The sequence below is a fragment of the Neovison vison genome, chromosome 13 (genome assembly GCF_020171115.1).
Source record: "Neovison vison isolate M4711 chromosome 13, ASM_NN_V1, whole genome shotgun sequence".
NCBI classification, from domain to species: Eukaryota; Metazoa; Chordata; class Mammalia; order Carnivora; family Mustelidae; genus Neogale; species Neogale vison.
The window spans coordinates 51,060,839-51,080,206 of NC_058103.1; the positions used below are offsets into that span (position 1 = coordinate 51,060,839).

The 19,368-nt window shown below is 41.5% G+C and overlaps 1 protein-coding gene across 1 annotated transcript in view; it reads left to right on the top strand.

Moving 5' to 3' along the window:
* The first annotated feature begins 14,647 nt into the window (after positions 1–14,647).
* Positions 14,648–19,368, top strand: part of MDGA2 (MAM domain containing glycosylphosphatidylinositol anchor 2) — an 845,496-nt gene continuing 840,775 nt past the window's right edge. Inside the window, exon 1 of the mRNA XM_044231999.1 lies at positions 14,648–14,949. Coding sequence (XP_044087934.1) covers positions 14,670–14,949 — 280 coding nt within the window. The 5' untranslated portion in view covers positions 14,648–14,669. The remainder of the gene's footprint in view (positions 14,950–19,368) is intronic.

The following is a 19,368-nucleotide window of genomic DNA, read 5'->3' on the forward strand; positions in this document are numbered from 1 at the left end:
TCTGAGTATTTTCTCCAAGATTTTGAAATAAGAATTCTCCCACTTTCAGAGCTGATGACATGCACTGAATCCACCTCCATTTCAACTCTGTTGTTCTAGAGTGAGATTTGTATTCTAAAAGATTTCACTTATGATTCCATCATTCTATTTATAGGTCTCTTGTAATAAGGACAGTTTAATTAACAGAATTCAAAATAACCTAGGAAATATAGACCATGGAAATCCATTATGATTACCAAGTAACATTACTTTTTTAAGAGATTTTATTTATTTACTTGACAGACAGAGATCACAAGTAGGCAGAGGTACAGGGGCGGGGAAGCAGGCTCCCTGCTGAGCAGAGAGCCCAATGCAGGGTTTGATCCCAGGGCCCCAGATCAGGACCTGAGCCAAAGGCAGAGGCTTAACCCACTGAGCCACTCAGGAGCCCTAGCAAGTAACATTATAAAGAGGTATTCTACTCATTCTAGGCTTGCCTATGTATTAGAAGTACAGAAAATAACTTAAAGTGAAATAAGTTTAGAAAATTCAATGTGATAATTCCCATTTAAATAACATGTGGCTAATAGGCACTAATGCAGCCTCATTCCTATGGGAAAACATTCAGGAAAAGACAAAAATTAATAAGTAAGTAAAACAGACACTTAACCTTAGGCTAGAATCTGGGAGAAACTGGCATATTTTAAATATAAATAGTAGTTGAGGGGGAAAAAAGAAAGAAAGGAAGAAACCTACTGTGAATTTAATTCTTCACTAAAGTCAAGAGCCTTACTGAAAGAAAAAAGAGAACTAAGAAAGACACTTTATCTGTTCCCCAACTAAATGGCACATTTCAGGAGCTATTTGCAGAGGAAGCCCCACAATACATGCATTCTGGGAAGTATAGCTCACTACAAGGGAGCACTGAAGAGGGGACACACACACACACACACACCCACACACACACAAGAAAGAAAGAAATTCTGTTGCTGCATGCTGGGACTTATATATTTACCTTTTTTTTTTTTTGGTTTAGATTCAGAGAAGCAGATAAGGCAAGTAGTAGAAAAATCCCCTGGAATAATTGAGAATTGCACGGCCTGCTCCTTAAGGCTCCAGTAGTCTGCCCATTACGATGACTCTCAGAAGAGCATTTCTCCATTACTCAAGTGGAAAGGGAGTGGGACCCAAGACAATCCATATATTCTGTTAAGAAAATTACATCCTGATAGATCTAAACTCTCTTTAAGAAAAATAATCAGCATTGGGCTAGTAAAAAATTACTGCCACAGAAGAGAAAGAGACTAGCACAAAGATGAGTACATCTCTGACAATAATTTATTGCAAGATCCAGAAGAAAATTACAATTACTTATTTGAAAAGGCTTAAGGCCTTGCCAGTGTCAGGTAAAGACATAAGAAAATGGGATGAAGAAAAGAAAGCAATAAATGAGTTGTCCAAGGGCTTTAAGGACAATTTTAAATTAGTGATAAAGATAAAATTTCCATTTGACCCTGGTGTGGACATCCACTGCTGTGGAAAAATCAAAGCAGTGATGTGCACCAGAAGCATGGGAAGTTTTCCCAGAACACAGAGAAAAATGACAGATTTGATGAAAGAAAGTGAATACTCACATCTTATGTATATCAAAATGAATGTATGCAGAGAGAGAGGAAAAAAAGAGTAAAGATAAAGTCAAGAATAGTTAAATCCCCAAAGAGTATAAGCAGTCTAAACAGAGAAGATATAAATAAGAGAAAACATTTCAGGATATCAGTGGTGAAAAAGGACTTACCACACATAAGGTATAATTCCTGGGAAAAATCCTTATCCAGGCAAATCCTGATAAAATATGTGAATCACCAACATGAAGTGAAAACACTGAAACCACCTAAGGAGAAAAAGCAAATGTCTATAGTGAATAAAAATTCAAACTTGCCACAGACCTGTCCTCTGTAGTAATGAATGATAAAATACATTGGTGTAACAGGCATTAAATATTATTAAAATATAGAAATGTAAATAATCTAATTAAGAAGGTTGGTTTTATATATTTATATATAAAACTTCATATCTTACATTTAAGATTCACAGTTACTTTCCGAGTCAATAAATATTTACCTAGAAAAGATCTTCTAACTGGCCACAAGGAAAATTTCAACAAACATAAAAAAGAAGTTGTACAGTCTACATTTTTTATTATGCAATAATTAGCATAGCAGATAATTAATCACAGGCAGTGATTTTTCCTTGGCAGCTCCTTAGTTAAGCAATAATTCAAGACTATAATTATTGCAATCTACATTGAAACTAACAAAAGAGATAACATGTTATGTCAAAAATAGAATGAAACAGTGAATTCTATACGCAGGACAAGATGTATAAATCTAAATAGTTTCATCAGTCAATAGGTAAGAATAAACATAAATAAACTAATTATTCAGTCTAAGAAGCTAAAACTGTTATGCCAAAATTATCCCAATTAATCTAAGAGAGAGATAGGAATAAGGAAAGATGAAAACTAATGCACAACTTGATTAATTATAAAGCATACAATGGTATAATTGACAAATCTGAAAGCTAGTAGATTGAAGGGACAAAAAAGTTGAAAACTCAAGAATTCACAAAACATATATATGAATACATATACACACAAAGAAAATAAAAGTACAAGTTTTGAGAATGAAAAAAAGTGATGTAAGCATAGATTTAGAGATTTAGATTTCAATTTTAAGACTGTGCTACTCATGAAATTATATTTTAGTAAACATTCAGAAATGCATGACTTAACTATGATGCCACAAATTGTATAGACTAACAGGGAAGACCCTTCAAAAACATGTGGGTCCAGATGACGAGCAGGTGAGCTCTTTTGAACCTTTGTATAATAATTTCTATGATACTCTGGAACTCATAAAAATCATAAACTTCCCAGCTAACCTAAAAAAAAGAAATTTCAGACAAGTTTCAGAGAAGAATATAAATACGAGAAAATTCTAACTAAAATTATTAGTAACTCTAGTATTTCATTGAGGTCTTTTTTTTTTTTTAAGATTTTATTTATTTATTTTTTTGACAGAGAGAGAGAAAGAGAGTGAAAGAGAGAGATAGCAGGAGGAGAGTGGGAGAGGGAGAAGCAAACTCCCTGTTCAGCAGGGAGTCAGATGCGGGACTCAATCCCAGAACCCTGGGACAGTGACCTGAACCAAAGGCAGACCCTTAACTGATTAACTACCCAGGAGCCCCTATTGAAATCTTAATACAGTATTACAAATATGGTTTTTTGTTTTTGTTTTTTTTTCCTGATCCACAAAGCTATTTCAACATAATAAGCCCTCTGTGCCTCAGTTTCTTCATCTATGAACTGAAATTAATGAGAAATTCTTACCTTATACTGTGATTTCAAAGATGAATGTATTAAGTTTAAATGGCTTAGATATTTTATTTATATGTATCCACTGGTGGTATTTCTCAGGAGAATCCTGACTAACAGATCTCCAAAAGAAACCCAAGTTTAAAATTACTATAAAATAACTATAACTTATACCATAAAGGCATTTGGTTAAATTCATTAGTCATGCATACTGGGTGAGTTAGGGGTGTGTGTGTGTGTGAAGGGTGTATGGCTAGGAAAAAAAAACCTACAACCGAAACAATAGCACAAAACCTTTTATTAAACTAGGAATTGTATATCCATTTGAAACTAACATTCAATGGCATCCTGAACTGTGAAACACTGGAAGCATTCCAATTAAAATCTGAAATACGGTATCACTAACATTTTTCAGTTTTATGACAGAAGTTACTGCCATAAACTACTGACAGAAGTTTATGACAGAAATCTCACAAAAAAGGAGGAGTGGGGACTCATGACTCCTAAAGAAAAATCAATAGAAACTATCACTATTGGCAGATTATACGATTGTTTTGCTATCTGATAAACTTAAGACAACTGAAGAAAAAGAAAAACAGACCTAAGAAGCGATTTCAGCTGGTTATCAAATGAATATACAAAAATGAAATAACTCTCTTACCTACCAACAATAACAACTTAGAAAATATAGTTTTAAAAATTTCTCGTTAATAACAATAAGGTATAAATTTCCAAAATATATAAGGCATACATAAACAAAACTACAACATAGTATCATAATCTTTAAAAAGACTAAATGAATTCAGAAATAATCCATGTTCCTAGGTGTATGAAAATTGTTTGTTCAAATCAAAACTACATTGAGATCCCACCTCAATGACTGTCAGAATGACTAGCATAAACAACACAGGAAGCAATGGATGTTGGCAGGGATACAGAGAAAGGGGAACTCTCTTACACTGTTGAGGTAGGCAAAGTGGTGCAGCCACTCTGAAAAAAGTATGGAGCTTCTATGCCTAATAGGGCATAGAACTGCTCTATTACTCAGCATTTGCATTACCAAGTATTTATCCAAAGGATGCAAAAAAACTGATTTAAAGGGGCACATGCACCCTGATGTTTATGGCAACATTATCAACAATAGCCAAATTATGGAAAGAGCCTAAATGTCCAACAACTGATGAATGGGTAAAGATAGGTAGTATGTGTATATGTATGTATGTATGTATATATAGTCCATCACAATGGAATATTTTGCAACCATTAAAAATAATGAAATCTTGGGGCGCCTGGGTGGCTCAGTGGGTTAAAGCCTCTGCCTTCGGCTCAGGTCATGATCCCAGAGTCCTGGGATTGAGTCCCGCATCAGGTTCTCTGCTCAGCAGGGAGCCTGCTTCCTCCTCTCTCTCTGCCTGCCTCTCTGCCTACTTGTGATCTCTGTCTGTCAAATACATAAATAAAATCTTTAAAAAAAAATGAAATCTTGCCATTTGCAATGACATGGCTGGAGCTAGAGTGCATTATGCTAAGTAAAATAAGTCAGTCAGAGAAAACCAAATACCATGATTTCGCTCACATGTAGAATTTAAGAAACAAAACAGATGATCACTTATTGCCAAGGAAAGATGTCACTCTATATAGAAGGAAAAGAAAGGATACAAACAGGTAAAGAAATATATCATTCAAAATATGTATCTATAACAATTTTCCCTTTTCCAAATCCTAACCAAGAAATTTATTGTTTCAGGACATGAGAGTTAGGGTATATGCTCTTTTCAGAATTTTCATTAGGAAGAAAAAAATTTTATTAACATTTTAGCAACATTTTTTAGCAACATTTCAACTTGTCAAAAAATAGCCATTTGCACTAAATATGCACGTTAAGGACTTATAGAACTAAGTTTAGTATGGTCAGGTCATATTTTTTTAAAAGTATAATAATACAGAAGAGAAAGGAACTGAATAGAACAGAATGGAACATATCAAAATACTTTGGTGCAAAGGGTAATATTATGAATAAAAATGTGTTTTGGATGTGTGTATGTGTACTGAGTCAGGATAAAAATATATTTATTACGGTGTAATGGAGGTAAGTAAATGGCAAGAAAAGAAAGTTTGGAAATGGCTGCTATAAATGAGTTTTACTTAGGGGTGGGGTAGATGGGAAAAATAAGAAAATTCCCCCTTTCTGGTTACAGGAGTGTAAGAAAAAGAGGGGGAAAGAGAAATATGAGAGGTCTCCTTTATCCCAGGCTTTTGCTGAGTAGAGGGGTTTGTCAGATACATGGAGAATAGAGGTCAGAGCTACCTCTGCTTCTATTCTTTTCCATGAGATCCCAGGCTTCTCACTGTTTTATATGGGAGTAACTGCATCCAAGTGAACTTGGAATAGGAGAACTTCAAATCTAGTTTTGGTTCTCCTTTGGATTCCCTAGGAAGGGAATGATCCCCTCTGTTTTAAACAAGAACTATTCCATTTAGCTCTCATGATTACTCTCCTGAGTAACACAAGTACAGCTGAGGTAGGTTGATTTGTCCAAGCTAGGAAAGTGTGATTCCATAAAGATTTCAAAGAAAAATTCCTAAAGGCAAGGGTCTGGATAGCAGGCTCCAGAGGGCTTGGCCAAACAGTTTTTGTGTAGACTCTTGCCCAAGAGACACGTGTGAGCTCCTGTCTTTGTTTCTTCTGGCTGCTGGAACAAAGCACCCCAAACTGGGTGGCTTATGACAACAGAAATTTATTCTCTTAACACTTCTTGAAGCTAGAAGTCCAAAATCATGGTGTCGGCAGGGCCATGCTCTCTCTGAAGGTGCCAGGAAGGAATGTGCTCCTTATCTTTTTCTTAGCTCTTGGTATTGCCAGCAGTCCTCCACCTTCCTCAGCTTACAGATGCATCACTCCAGTCTCTGCCTCTGTTGCTGCATGGTATTTTCTGTGTGTGTCTGTTTCTGTGCCTTCTTCTCTTCTAAGGACGTTGGTCATATTGTGTTAAGGGCCACCCTACTTCATGATGACCTCATTTTAACTAATAACATCTGTTAAAACCCTACTTCCAAATGGGGTCAAGGTCTGGGATTCTGAGAAGAATTTGGGGACACTAACCTGGTACAGCTCCCTGTGCCCCTTTCCCTCTTCTCATCTCTATCTTGTATTCTTTCTGGTTAACCTTCAGACTACTTAGCCACATGTTTGGCTTATCTTATTTTCTTTGCCAATTTGGTGGCACACTGGGCTTATTCAATCTCCTAATTAATACTTTCCTATCCATAGTTTTGTTTTGTTTTTTTCTTTCTCCCTCCTTTCATGAATCTTATGAATTTCCCCTGGAAACCCCCAACCCTCCACTTCTTTGGATCTGCTCCTGAAGTTTGAACTCAGATAATGTTTTGCTTCCTTGAGCCACCCATAATAGATAGAACCCAGTCCTATTCCCTTACTGACTTATTTATAGAGGATCAGGATGTACAACTCTAGCTAATATTTTGAAATATTATCTTATATTCAATTTGTTTCTGATTTCCTGTAATTCTTGCTTCTCTAAGGTTCTACACTTATCGAAGCTGAGCACACCTTCAGGGAAAGGGCAGAAACCAAGGGAAAAAGAAGCGTCAGGTATTTGAAAGAAAAAAGGTTTTTTTTTGGAAGATCTAGGCTTTAAATTATTAAGCTCTAGCTTGGAGAATTCAGACCACAGCAGTTTTTCTATAAAGCAGAGAGTAAGGAGAATGCAAGATTCAAATGACTTTAACATTTTTCCCTTTGCAAGGATGGTCAACTTCCCTCTGGCCTGGTGGGAGTTTTATGGCCAGGAAGAATAGAAAAGCATAGAGAGAGGAAGGAAAATGAGACGTAGAGTTGGAAGATAGGGATATACATATTTCTGAGGGGGACTTCCTGTCCTCTCTTATGCCTGAAAGGTAGTAGTGACCTTCGTATACTTTAGGTATTCCATAGTATAGAAAGCTTATTTTTTCAATCTTGCCTTAACTTTTGGATGAAAATATCTCAGAGTGTAAATCAGGGAAACTACAAAGGAATATAAAGATCAACATGGCATAGTCAGGTAAAGAAAGAATGAAGAATAATATTATATGGTTTCCAAGGTGTGTGGTATGGAGGAGATCCAGACTTTCCTGATGGCCCCAGAGAAGAATGAGAAAATTCTTCAATGTCAAGAAGTGTGGGAGAAGCCTGAGGTCAGAAGAAGGTAATAGCTGTGTCCTTATCACTGAAAGACACTGGGTGAAGATGTGAGCCATGGGTGCCATGGGGTAAGTGGCAGACACTCAGAAATCAAATGGAAGTCTAACGATGTTGGGTGAAAGAACACACCTCTCTCTAATATAAGGACAAAACATGAACCAACCATTTGTGGGATGAGGACAAAGTGAAGGGTACCTGAGAGAAACACTGAAAAACTAGGTAATTAGATAAAAGGTGCTAAATTAAAAAAAAATGGTCTAGAGAGAGAGAGTTCCTGCGTAAGCCCAGTGGGGGAAGAGGAAGGGGTGGGTGGGTAGATAATCCCAAGCAGGGTCCACATCCAGCACAGAGTTCAGTGTGGGGCTGGATCGCCCAATCCTGAGTTCATGACCTGAGCTGAAACCAAGAATTGGATACTCAGCTTACTGAACTACCCAGGCAACCCAAAATATGCTAAATTTTAAATCAAGAAGAGGCTGTGCTTCCTTGAGTCTTCCCAACCATTAGCTGACGTGAGTAGCTTGTCAAGAGGTCAAGTTCAATTACAATGTTTAAAGTCTATGTTATGTTATGGCATATTATATTAATTGTATTGGTGTTGTGATGCTAAATTTTGAAACCAGTACCTGATATGACCCAAATTTTCTTTCCTTTATTTCCTGTTACATGCACAAATATAAATTACTCCAAATATAGAATCATGGGGAACGTTTTAGTTCAACTCTCTTCTAATTCTTTATATCTTATCTATAGCTTAATCAAATCTCTTTCTTGTCAGAAACAGTGGGCTTCTTTACATTTCCACCACAAAATTGCTAATCCAACTTTGATGTTGATCTTTAATCTAGTCTACTGGTGACCCAGAAGTGTAAGCATTACTTCATACCAATCTGTTTTTAAAAGATAGTAAACCAAGGAAAATGGTAAGTGGAAACTTCTCTGTGTTAATATTTAAGCTGTGGAGTTTTCCAAGGGTACATCCAGGGATGTGGCACTTTCTAAAATAATCTTGAAGTAGAATTGTACTCTCAAATTTTCAAGTTTTCAGACAATATTAAGCTTTTCCTAAGTACTAAAATGCCAAACCATTACAGATAAACTGTAGGAAGACTTCAGAATTCAATGTAACTGGACAGAAATGGGACAGATGAACTTTGAATGAAAGCAAGTAAAGTCATGCCTTTTAGAGAAAACACTTACTTCATCATACTTACAAAACTAAAGGTTCTGAGCTGTTAGCTAACCTCAAAATGTAAGTGATTCAAGTCGTGGTCACATATACTAATGCTCTTTGACAGCTAACAAATATTATCAATAAAAATATTAGGAGTAATAATATGTTATTAGAGTACTATGTGTCAGGTGCTGAGCTATGTATCTTATGTGTACTACTTTACTTAAAATTCTTAATAACCTCTTGCTCTTTTTGTTTTATGAAATAAGGGAAACGTCAAGGTCAAACTGACATCAGATATTCAAGCTCAAGGCAGTCTGATGTCAAAGCTCAGACATTTACCTACTATGTTACACTGCCCTGAACTGAACATCTTCTACTCTGGAACAAATCTGCATTTTTTTCTGTTCCCGAAATAGTGTCAGAATCAAGGGAGACGTGCCAGAATAAGAATAGATCTAGGGCAGGGCTACTAAAATTGTCAAGGCTATGGTATATGAGGGTAGGCTTTTAAAAAAAAATAATTATGGGTTCAAGATACAATCTATAGAAAACATGAGTGGTTCACAAAATCCTGGAGGTCTAGAAGTATAGACTAGCATATCTGTCTTAAAGAAGGAGGGCATATGAGAGAGAACTTTCTTTACTAAATCTCAGAGATTTGCTATTTTTAAGCTGAAGATAGAATATCCAGACTATAAAGACCTTGCCTCATGTTTTCTACCTCTGCCTCTACTTTCCTGTGTTTGTGAGGTACTCCTCACCAGCAGCCACAATATATCTGAGACCTTAGCCCCATCATCTGGTAACAAATTACCTTGGCATCCTCTCAAAACAGTATCCTTATAATCAGCCTTTCCTAGGTACCTCCTTTTTCATTTAGACCCTGGATTTGCTACCTCTGGGGATTATCTTTTGGGTATTTTGTTACTTCCTCAAGCCATATATCTCTCCTTGCCTTCTTTCAGTCCGTACAATGGGGATTTGATGTGCTTCTTTATTTCTAATTTAGCAGTTGCCTTTCTCACTCCCCTTTTTGTTCTCACTAAAGCCCTGTTGAGGGACAATCCTGTTTCCCAAATGAAATCCTTGTCTCCTACTTAACACCATGTCTGAGTTCTGCTGTTTATGAACAAGTGCCCTCTGCCTGTCTTCTGGAGATGACCAGACCCCCAATACTATGCTTTGTCTCACTGATAGTAAATCATGTCTCGCTGTCATCTGAAACAGTCAATTCTAGGTGATACTGCTTAAGTTTTTTCTAAGCTTGGATGCGGTGAGCTATTACCAAGTGGGAGAAAATGAAACTAAGTGGACAGTCGTTTGGTTAGAGAAAACTTATCAGAACAGAATATTTTGTAACCTACAGGAGTGGTTCAATTGTAGGGTTTAATTAGACTTTATTATAATCTGAGTTAGCTTTAAAGAGAACTGGTCCATTGGGCAGAGGTTGAGGAAGGGATAGTGTCGGGTCTCAGATTCATATCCGAGCCACAGAAAAATGGAGTTTGCATTCACAGATTTTGGAAATATCAGAAGTAGATTTAGCTTCAGGATAAAAGGATGAGGCCAGAGGTCTGTATACACAGACAACTGAGGTATGATTCAGGGTGAGTTATAGTCCAAATAAGCTGTGATATAAACCAGGAATCTGTGATCAAGGAGAGTAAGGCAAGCACAAGGAAGTGTGGGGCAACAGATTAGGGTGTGTAGTTTCTGAGAGATAACCTATATACCCATGATGATTTCTACATTCTTGCTTAGTTTTATAAACCAGACATGGAATAGTGTATATGTGATTTAAAGGACCACTGGTGGAAACGGAGTAACCGTAAAAATACACAAGACCTGGTATTTGCTTTATGGGAAGAGGCTAGGTTAGAAAGAAAGGACAGATTTGCTACTAATATTCTGACTTTGCCCTACTCAGCAGTATCTCCTGAATTACTAGCTTTTCTTCTTTCCATCCCACTATTTGGAGTGTATCTTGTACTAAGCCCTGATTCCCTCCGTGACATTGCCTCTCCCACGTTATCTAGGTTGGAATGTCACGCTCATGCTGGAAGATGGAGATAGAAATTAAAAAGAAACCATAGTTAATAAAACTATAACTGGTTATTAAGGTAATAAGGGTTGTCAGAGGAGAGCCCCTAAATTTTCATGGTCCTGTAATCAGAAAAGATTAAGTGTTCACTGCTGTTCTTATTACAAGAATACTCTTCAGTGAGCCTTAGCAGATGCAACGTGGGATTCCTTTGGGCTCAATGCAGCATCCATACTCACAAGGCAAAATCCAAGAAGCTGGTAATCCATAAAGTTATTTACACTGCTCCTACAGCAAACTACACTAATTGGGCTGCAGAGTGTCCTGGGTCTGATTTCATTGCAGCCTTTGGACCTGTCTTCTAAAACTCCTCTCCTCTCTGATAAATCTCCCTGCCAGTCATTAAGCCTCAGCTCAGGCTCACCACCTGGAGGCCTTTAGTCGCTAGTGCTAGGTGTGGCTGAATACAACACACCGGGCTGGTCAGGGCAGATTAAAAAAATGTTGAATTTCAAGCAGAAAACAAAAAAAACAAAAAACAAACAAAAAACCTTGATTGGTTGAACTCGCCATTTGTTTCCAAGAGTTATCTATCCAATATTTTCATAGGAACAACAACAAAAAATATTAAAGCCAGTGCAATTTTTATCCTCATTGTCATGTTACTCAATTAGTGGTGCATGTGTTGACTAACACACCCTGTCCACTATGTGTGTTTCTTTAAAGGGAGGGATTCTGTCTTATATATTTTTGTATGTTTAAAATCCAGAATTAGGTCTGGCCCAGAATACATACATCTGGCTGTTTCCTCAACTGAAATAAATTCTGCATTGTCCAGGTTCTCTAAGTTCTCTCCAAGCTCCAAAGAGTTCATTCAGGAACTGCTGAGGTTTCCACGGGTGTATGGTTCTTCCCTAGGCTGAGATGTGCACTACGTGGAAAGTAAAGGCCCTGTGAGTTCCCAAAGCTTATGCTCTAATGTTCAAGGTTAAGGAAAAAATTCTCCAGTAGGGATAGTCACTTAGTCTGGATTCCTTTGTAAATGGGATATACACTGAGATTCTGTGATAAGATATTTAAATCTAGATTTAAGATATTTAAATCTAGAGTTCTGCAAACAGTCATAGGGCCTAGGATTCCACAAATACCCCCCCCAACAAAAGGACAGTGCGGGTATGCAGGTGAAGTACTATTTGCAGAACATCAGCAGCTAAAATCTGGAAGTACCTCGTGGACATACCGTGAGTTGCCATCTGAGAGTTGCAGTTTACAGTCCCTTAAAGCTGCTGTGCTGTACTACGCAAGAATGATTTACTTTTAAAAGACAGATCTTCAGAAACTTAAGACAATTCCTACCGCCCACCTTCCCTACACAAATGACTAGTGAACTTCATTCTCTTGAGAAATGCCATACATTGAGTTTTACTTCTAAAATGATACTTAATTCCATCCTTGAAAGTGGCATTTCAAAAGAAGGGGTCCCCAACAACATGTGAGTCATCCATTGGGACCCTCTCAACATTCTTGGTTCCTCCTATCTTGGAAAGCCAGAGGGTAAGCACTAGATCACACCCTAAAAAGATAATATACATAATTCACTTAATTGAGTTAAAGGACCTCATTGGAGACAATGGGGACTAATCATTTTCATGTGTTTGGAGTTCCCTCCCCACAGCAGAAGTAGCAGGGGGAGAGGGAACTGCAGTATGTTAATTTATTATGGGAGCAGATAAATGAATACTATGCTCCAGATTCTCCATAGCAATTACTTTTGTTACCCTTGAATAAATGCACGTTTTTAGTTATTTTAATCACTTCCTTATCCATATGCCGTTTGAATTGTGAAGAATATATTCAAGAAAGTGAATTGCACGCAGGAAGCACTAATTATTGTAATTATAAAAACATCTCACAAACCACTTCTATATTCCCAGTTTTCCCTATCAAAATTTGGTTAAGTATTCCTACACTCGCTCCAATGTAAATTAAAGATGCCTCGAATTTTCTAATCCTTTTCTAACTACGAATTTCTTAAACTCAGTATCAGTACTAGCTAGCTCTGCTCCCAATGAGAGTCTGTTTTTCACAAAAGAGAAAAGATTTTCAAAGCAGCTAACTTTGGTAGGAGACGTTGCATATTAAATAAACTAAGCTCTGAACTCCTAGTGTTTCTCCCCTAGAGAGGAGAGACACCTCATCGCCACGAAGACCACATTTCCATTTAAAAGGCTGGAAATGGGGGAAGAAACGAAGGCACTTCCAAGTGGCTGCTGGCCTGTTCTGCCCTCTAGTCAAGCAGAACGGGTCCTGGAAGACCTTGGGCGGCGGGGAGGAGGAGGTAGTGTGTTGTAATTACCCTGATCTAGGCTGGTAGCCGGCCCTTCCGCGTGCAAGCGCAAACAGCGGCATCAGGCATAACAACGGCGGGCTGCCGCCGCGGAGCTTCCAGAGTCCGGGGAGGGCCTCGGCGGGGAAAGCTGGAGGCCGGATGTGGCCGGCCTCGCGGAGCCTCTCGGCGCTGTCCATACTGATGAGCTCCTCGGCTGACACAGGCAGGCAGAGCGAAGGCGGAGCAGAGGAGGCAGAGGAGGCGCGGAGGCAGGCGGCTGAGCCGCGCACCCGGCTTTGACGTCGCCCAGCTGCGGCTAGCAGCTCGCGCTCTCAGCACGTAGCGCGCAACGTGACCACACACAGCCTCCCTCTCGGGCAGCCCGGCAGCCCGTCCGCCTGCTTTCGGCTTCGCCCTCCTCTTCCACCTCCTCCTCTCGCCTCCGCGGCGCGCACCCCCGCGCACACCCAGGGATTCCGGCCGGCGTCGAGCCCTGGGCGCTCCGCCGCCCGGCCCGGCACCTCTGCCGCAGCTGGGGCCCGACCCGCGGCCACGCAGCTGGTGTCCTCCTCGGGCGGCCGCTCCCGCGTTCAGCTCTGGATGCCAGCACTACGTTAGCCCAGGCGGGGAACCCCTTCTGCGGCTCCCTCCTCTAAACTCCCGCCTGTCCCGACCGCCCCCACCCCTCCACCTGGCGGGGGCGGCGCGGAAGCCAAGAGGACGCGCGCGGTGCCGGTGGGCACGCGTAGACGTGTGTGCGGATCCGGTTTCTGCTTGGCATTCTCCCTCTTTCGCAAGTGGCGGTGCCTGGACTCTGCTTTCGGCTCCCGGAATTGGTGCGGCCGCCCGGAGCCCCTTCTTCGCTGGCAGGGCGCTAACGGCTATTTTGGAGAACGGTGGTGGCGGCGGCGGTGGCGGCGGCGGCGGCTGAGGCTGGTGCCCGAGAGAGCTCCAGACGCACACTCTGCTCCGCGTCGGTCCCTGTCCTCCTTCTTCCCCCTCCTCCCATCCCTTCCTCCCCACCCCCGTCCCCCTAGCCCCACTCCTCCTCTTCCTCCTCCTCTTCCTCCTCTCCCTGCTCGGCGATGCGAGCCTGTATCGTGTAACAGGATTGGCGTTGCAATGGCAACTGATGGAATGGGGGAAGGCAAGACAGCAGGGCTGGGGGCTCCGGACTGCGGGCGGGCGGGCCGCTGCCGCCGCTTGACGCTGCTCCGGGGACCTTCGCGAGTTACTTTGTAAAGGCGAACCCAGGCGAGGACGCCCCTGCTCGGTGCCCCGAGTCAGAGGCCACTTCCTGCTCCGTGGCTGCCCGCGTCAGGCTCGCACCGCTCGGCACCCCCGGACCCTGGCCCGCGCCCGCTGCCAGCCCAGCGCGCCGCCGCCGCCGTAGCTGCGGAGACTCGAGCCCGCTACCCTGAAGAACACTTCGCCTCACGGCCCCCTTCCCATCACGCCCCCTGCTCCTCCCCGGCGTCTGCGATTTTCCCAGGCGCCCGGTGTGAGTGCGGCGTGCGTGTGAGTGTGTGTCAGGGTATTGTGGTGTGTGTGTGTGTGTGTGTGTGCATGAGTGTGGGGTGTGCGGGGCTCCTGCGCTCCGCTCACGGACGCCGCCGGGGAAGGACGGACGGACGGCGCTTTCTTCTTCGGCGAGCGGTTCCCGGGCACCTCGGCTCGGCCCGGGCGCGAGTGGAGCGCGCTCGGCTAGCCGCCGGCCTCCGGAAGGTCCCGCTGCGTACCCCCTGGGCTGGATATGTTCATGTTCACGTGAAGATGGATTTAGTGTACGGTCTCGTGTGGCTGCTGACAGTCCTCCTGGAGGGGATCTCTGGCCAAGGAGTATACGGTGAGTGGAATAGCGACGCTATCGTGACCTTGTGATTCTTAGGCAAGATGGGCTGGCGAGCGAAAATGCACGACTCGCACCGCTCCGGGGCCCCTCCCGGCGTGGTGTTTGATTTACACTTCATCACGTTATTGGGAGCGGTAAGGAGGCAGCGAGCGTGCTGCGGATTGGGCTGCGAGCCGCTCCCCCGGCGCCTCGGCTGGGGCTGGGAGTTGGGTCGAGCCGGCAACATTGCACTCTTGCGAATGAGTGGCTTTGCGCTTGGTTTATCCCCGCTAGGGCCCCGAGCTCTAGCAGTCTTTGATTTAATAATCATTTGGCTCCTTGCATTGCCGCGGTGTCGGTGCCGCGGTTTCCCCTGAAGGGAAGCTTCGAATGTGACCCTAGTGAGCTTCCCATCCCTGTCTCCCGCCTTTTCCTTCTCTCCACCTTTTTTTTTTTCTTTCTCTCTCTCTTTTTTTCTTTTCTTTTCTTTTCTTTCCTTTTTTTTTTTTTTTTTTTTTTTTTTTTTTTTTTGTGAATGCCTCCATGACTTGATTTTCCGGCTCAGGAAGTGGGGTGACAGTTGAGTTGCGTTCTGCACCAGCGTTGCCATGAATACTGACTTGGGGAGGGGAAAATAGCAGGCAAGACTCTCGATGCCAGACACAATTAAGGGACATGTTTATGTGAATGGATGAGCAAAATGCATGAATGAACGGTTGGCCAAGTCCGCGCGTCTGGGCTCCGGGGCAGGACACCAGCTCGCTGCAACAGGAACACAACCTCAGTTTTCTGGAAAACCCAGGTCTGGGCGGGTTAGGACCAAGAGAAGGGCAAGCTTGTTAATTTGGAGATTTTTAAGTCCTCAGGAGCAAATCCAGGTTCCTTTGCCTGTCAGCAGTTGGCACCCTTGGCTTTCGGGACTGAGAGATAGACTCACATACACATACCCAGGCTCTAGTTGAAATGTGCGTCTTTTCCTGGGACAAGCAGGCAGTGCCACAAGGGGAACATAACTTTTATCTCAAAGATATGGTAGAGAGGTTAGGAGAATAGCTCTTGAGGGTACAGCAGGCCAAAACTCTCCCTGAGCTCCCCTTCGGTCCATGTGTGCTGGAAATCAACCTACTACCTTTGTTCTCTATCAAAGTGCTGGCGGGGGGGCGGTTGGACCCCAGCACTGCAGTGCTAGGTCAATGGCTGTTCTGGAGCAAAGGGCATGAGTGTTTGTGGAAATGTCAGAGCTCTCCCTGCAGACCCCAGAACTTACTGCAGAGAGGGCATGGGTGCAAGGGGACCTTGAATACTCAAACTCTCTGGGAATGTGGTGTGTGCCTGGGTAGATGCTGGGGAAGGGATGTGGGAGATCCCATAGTAGCCTTTACTGTCTCCACTGTGTTCTTCCTGGTCTGAGCAGTGGGAGGGGGTTGTCCGGAGGGGGTTCTGGAGCCTCGAACTCCATCTGCCACTCCCCTTTCCTGTCTTCTTAGTCCCCTTTTAGGCATGGGCCAGGAAATTTTCACTTTCTCCCACTTAAAGACATCTTAATTTCTTTTCTCTACCCATCCCCTCATTACCAAATGAAAGAGGACTTGCTTGACGGAGGTGGTGGTGGTGGTGGTGGTGTTTGTGTGTGTATAAGGGAGATGTTGAGACTCCAGGCAGATCTTACTGCTTGGGCTGACAGCAGGAGGCGGGGCACTGAGGAAGGCAGGAATTAATTTAGTGCTCTTTTGACTTCTGCTGGTCTCTGGTGTCCCTGAGATGAGAGTGGCTGAGATTCTAGGGATGGAGGAACGCTGAAAGTAGAGGCTTCTGAAGGAGCTGTTCCTTAGCATGAGGGAGCCTGGATTCCTTTTATCTCAAGTCTAAGTCATTTATTTCTCTTCCATTTGTTAGGACCATCCCAGCTAAACGGATTAAAAAAAAACGAAAACTGTTTGTGTGTATGGCGTGTGTGTGTGTGTGTGTGTGTGTGTAGGAGATAATGAAAAGTTAGAAAGATTGCGGGGACAGGACGTGCGAGAACTCTGGATTAGAAAGGCACGGTACCATTTTCCTGTCACTTTTTGTCATTCATATTATTGTCTTGGCAAGTTTCATGTTGGGCAGTGGAAAAGGGTAAGATCTAGGAGTGGAGATAAGTAGGAAATAATTACATGGAAATAATGCCAATGGTGCTTAACAAAAAAAGGGGGAGGCAGTTCTGCTACTGAACTGATCTTTGCGATGAAAGTGGTCGTCTTGTTTTGCTTGTTTTCTTTTAATATTGATGTGGGTATTAGGCATCTGACTTGGAATAGAATGGGTTTTGTATGAAAATTAGTCAGCAGCCCTGGTCGTTATGAATGCCACAGCTATTAGGTGGGTGAACAAATATATTTATGTGTTACTTTTTAAGTATGTCTTAGCACAGGTTAGGTTCTTACAGTGGGAATCCCTAACCTTCAGCATCAGCATCACCTGGGAACTTGTTAGAAAGGCAAATTCTCAGGCCCCCCACTTTTCTAAATCAGAAATTCTGGATGTGGAACCCAGCAGTCTGTGTTCATGACCTCAGGCCATGATGACTGTGATGCCTGCTGAAGTTTGAGAACCACCAACATGGACTTAAAATTTCATTGCGTTGACTTTGTAAATCATGACCTTTCTTAATCTAAAGTAGTTTGAATTTTATTAGTGAACATGTGTATAATGAAGAGAACAGATTTTTTTTTTTAAATTTAGGTATAAAATATTGATCAATTGTGAAAAGGGCACAGAAGAGTTAGTATAAGGTTATAGGTGTGTTTTGAACATTTTACATGAAAAGCCTTGAAAATGAATGAATAAAAAAGGGCAATTATAGGGGCACCTGGGTGGCTCAGTGGGTTAAAGCCTCTGCCTTCGGCTCAAGTCATGATCCCAGGGTCCTGGGATCGAGCCCGAAGTCAGGTTTTCTGCTCAGCGGGGAGCCTCTTCCTTCTCTCTCTGCCTGCCTCTCTGCTTGCTTGTCATTTCTGTCTGTCAAATAAATAAATAAAATCTTTTTTTTTTTAAATGGGCAATTATAAACAGACTTTAAGACCTACATAGGAACTTTGCTACCATAAAAATCTGTATTGCTTTATCCTTTTGTCTGTGTTTGCTAATGAAAAACCATTCATGTAACACACAAAGTATTATTTCTTAATTTTGTTTTCTAGTAGCCAGCTTCAAGAAGTAAAAATTACGTGTAAATCAAGCAAAATTATTTCTTTGCAGCTCAAATTAACTTCTTGATTTAGTAATTCAGGTTTATTTTTTAAACAGAATATTTGTTTTAAGGCACAGATGATATTATCTTGAGTTACTATAATCTTCTTTCTCTATGTTCAATCAACTTGACACCATGTGCAGTACTTATGTGTGAAAGTTTATGCTGTAGACCTAGAACTGATTGTCATTTATCTTGGGATATTGCTCAGCAAACTAACTGCACACTAGTTGAGATTTACATATGTGTGGCATTTGGATAAGGGAAATTATCCTTCACTTCCACCTATCTCCTACCCTCTACCAATAATTTTGATGTCATTTAAAAAGGACATTAAGAAAACTGACATTTTTCCTGTTTATTTCTTAAATACTCTGTATCAGTCATGGCATCGGAGTGATATAAATTGTTTGAAAACACTTCTGAAGGGAAGATCGCAAAAAAAAATTTTTTTATAATAGAGCTGCATCAGAAGAGTCGATGTGGACTTCCTGAAATAACTGTTAACTATTCTGATGGATAATGGTCATTTGGAGATATCTGTATTTGTGTAGTTTTTAAAATCCATTTTCTTGAGTTACAGATTTGACTTTCTTGAATTTTAGATAGTTATTTGCATTCAAAATTTTTTTCCTCAAAATAGTCTTTGAATTTTAGTGTTTTAATTTTCCTTACACCGAAAACCAAGTCATTAAATGAATAATGAAATGGTATCCATTGCCGGCATTATTTTGTTGGACTTCCCTTGTATGAGGTTGAGGATAACTAATTAAACATAGGATCAAAGGTCATAGTAAATCCCAGCTATGTGTCTATTTAACTGAAGTACCTAGAACCAAGTGATCCAAAGCATTTTTCCAGTTTTGAAAGTTTTCTTTGTAAGTTATTCTGTGTCGTAAATTGTTTGGGCTGTTTAACTATGTTTTCTTTTTAAAGATTTTATTTATTTATTTGTTTATTTAGCAGAGTGGGGGAAGAGAAGCAGTAGGAGAGAAGGAGAGAGAATCTCAAGCAGACTTCGTGCTGAGCACGAAGAGGGACATGAGACTCTACCTCACTACCCTGAGATCCTGACCTGAGCTGAAATCAAGAGTCAGATGCTTAACCTACTGAACCACCCAGGCCATCCCTAACTGTGTTTTCTAGAGATCCTCTTGGTAAGGCAGCGTACTGAGAATCGTATCTCCTGGTAAACTTCTCAG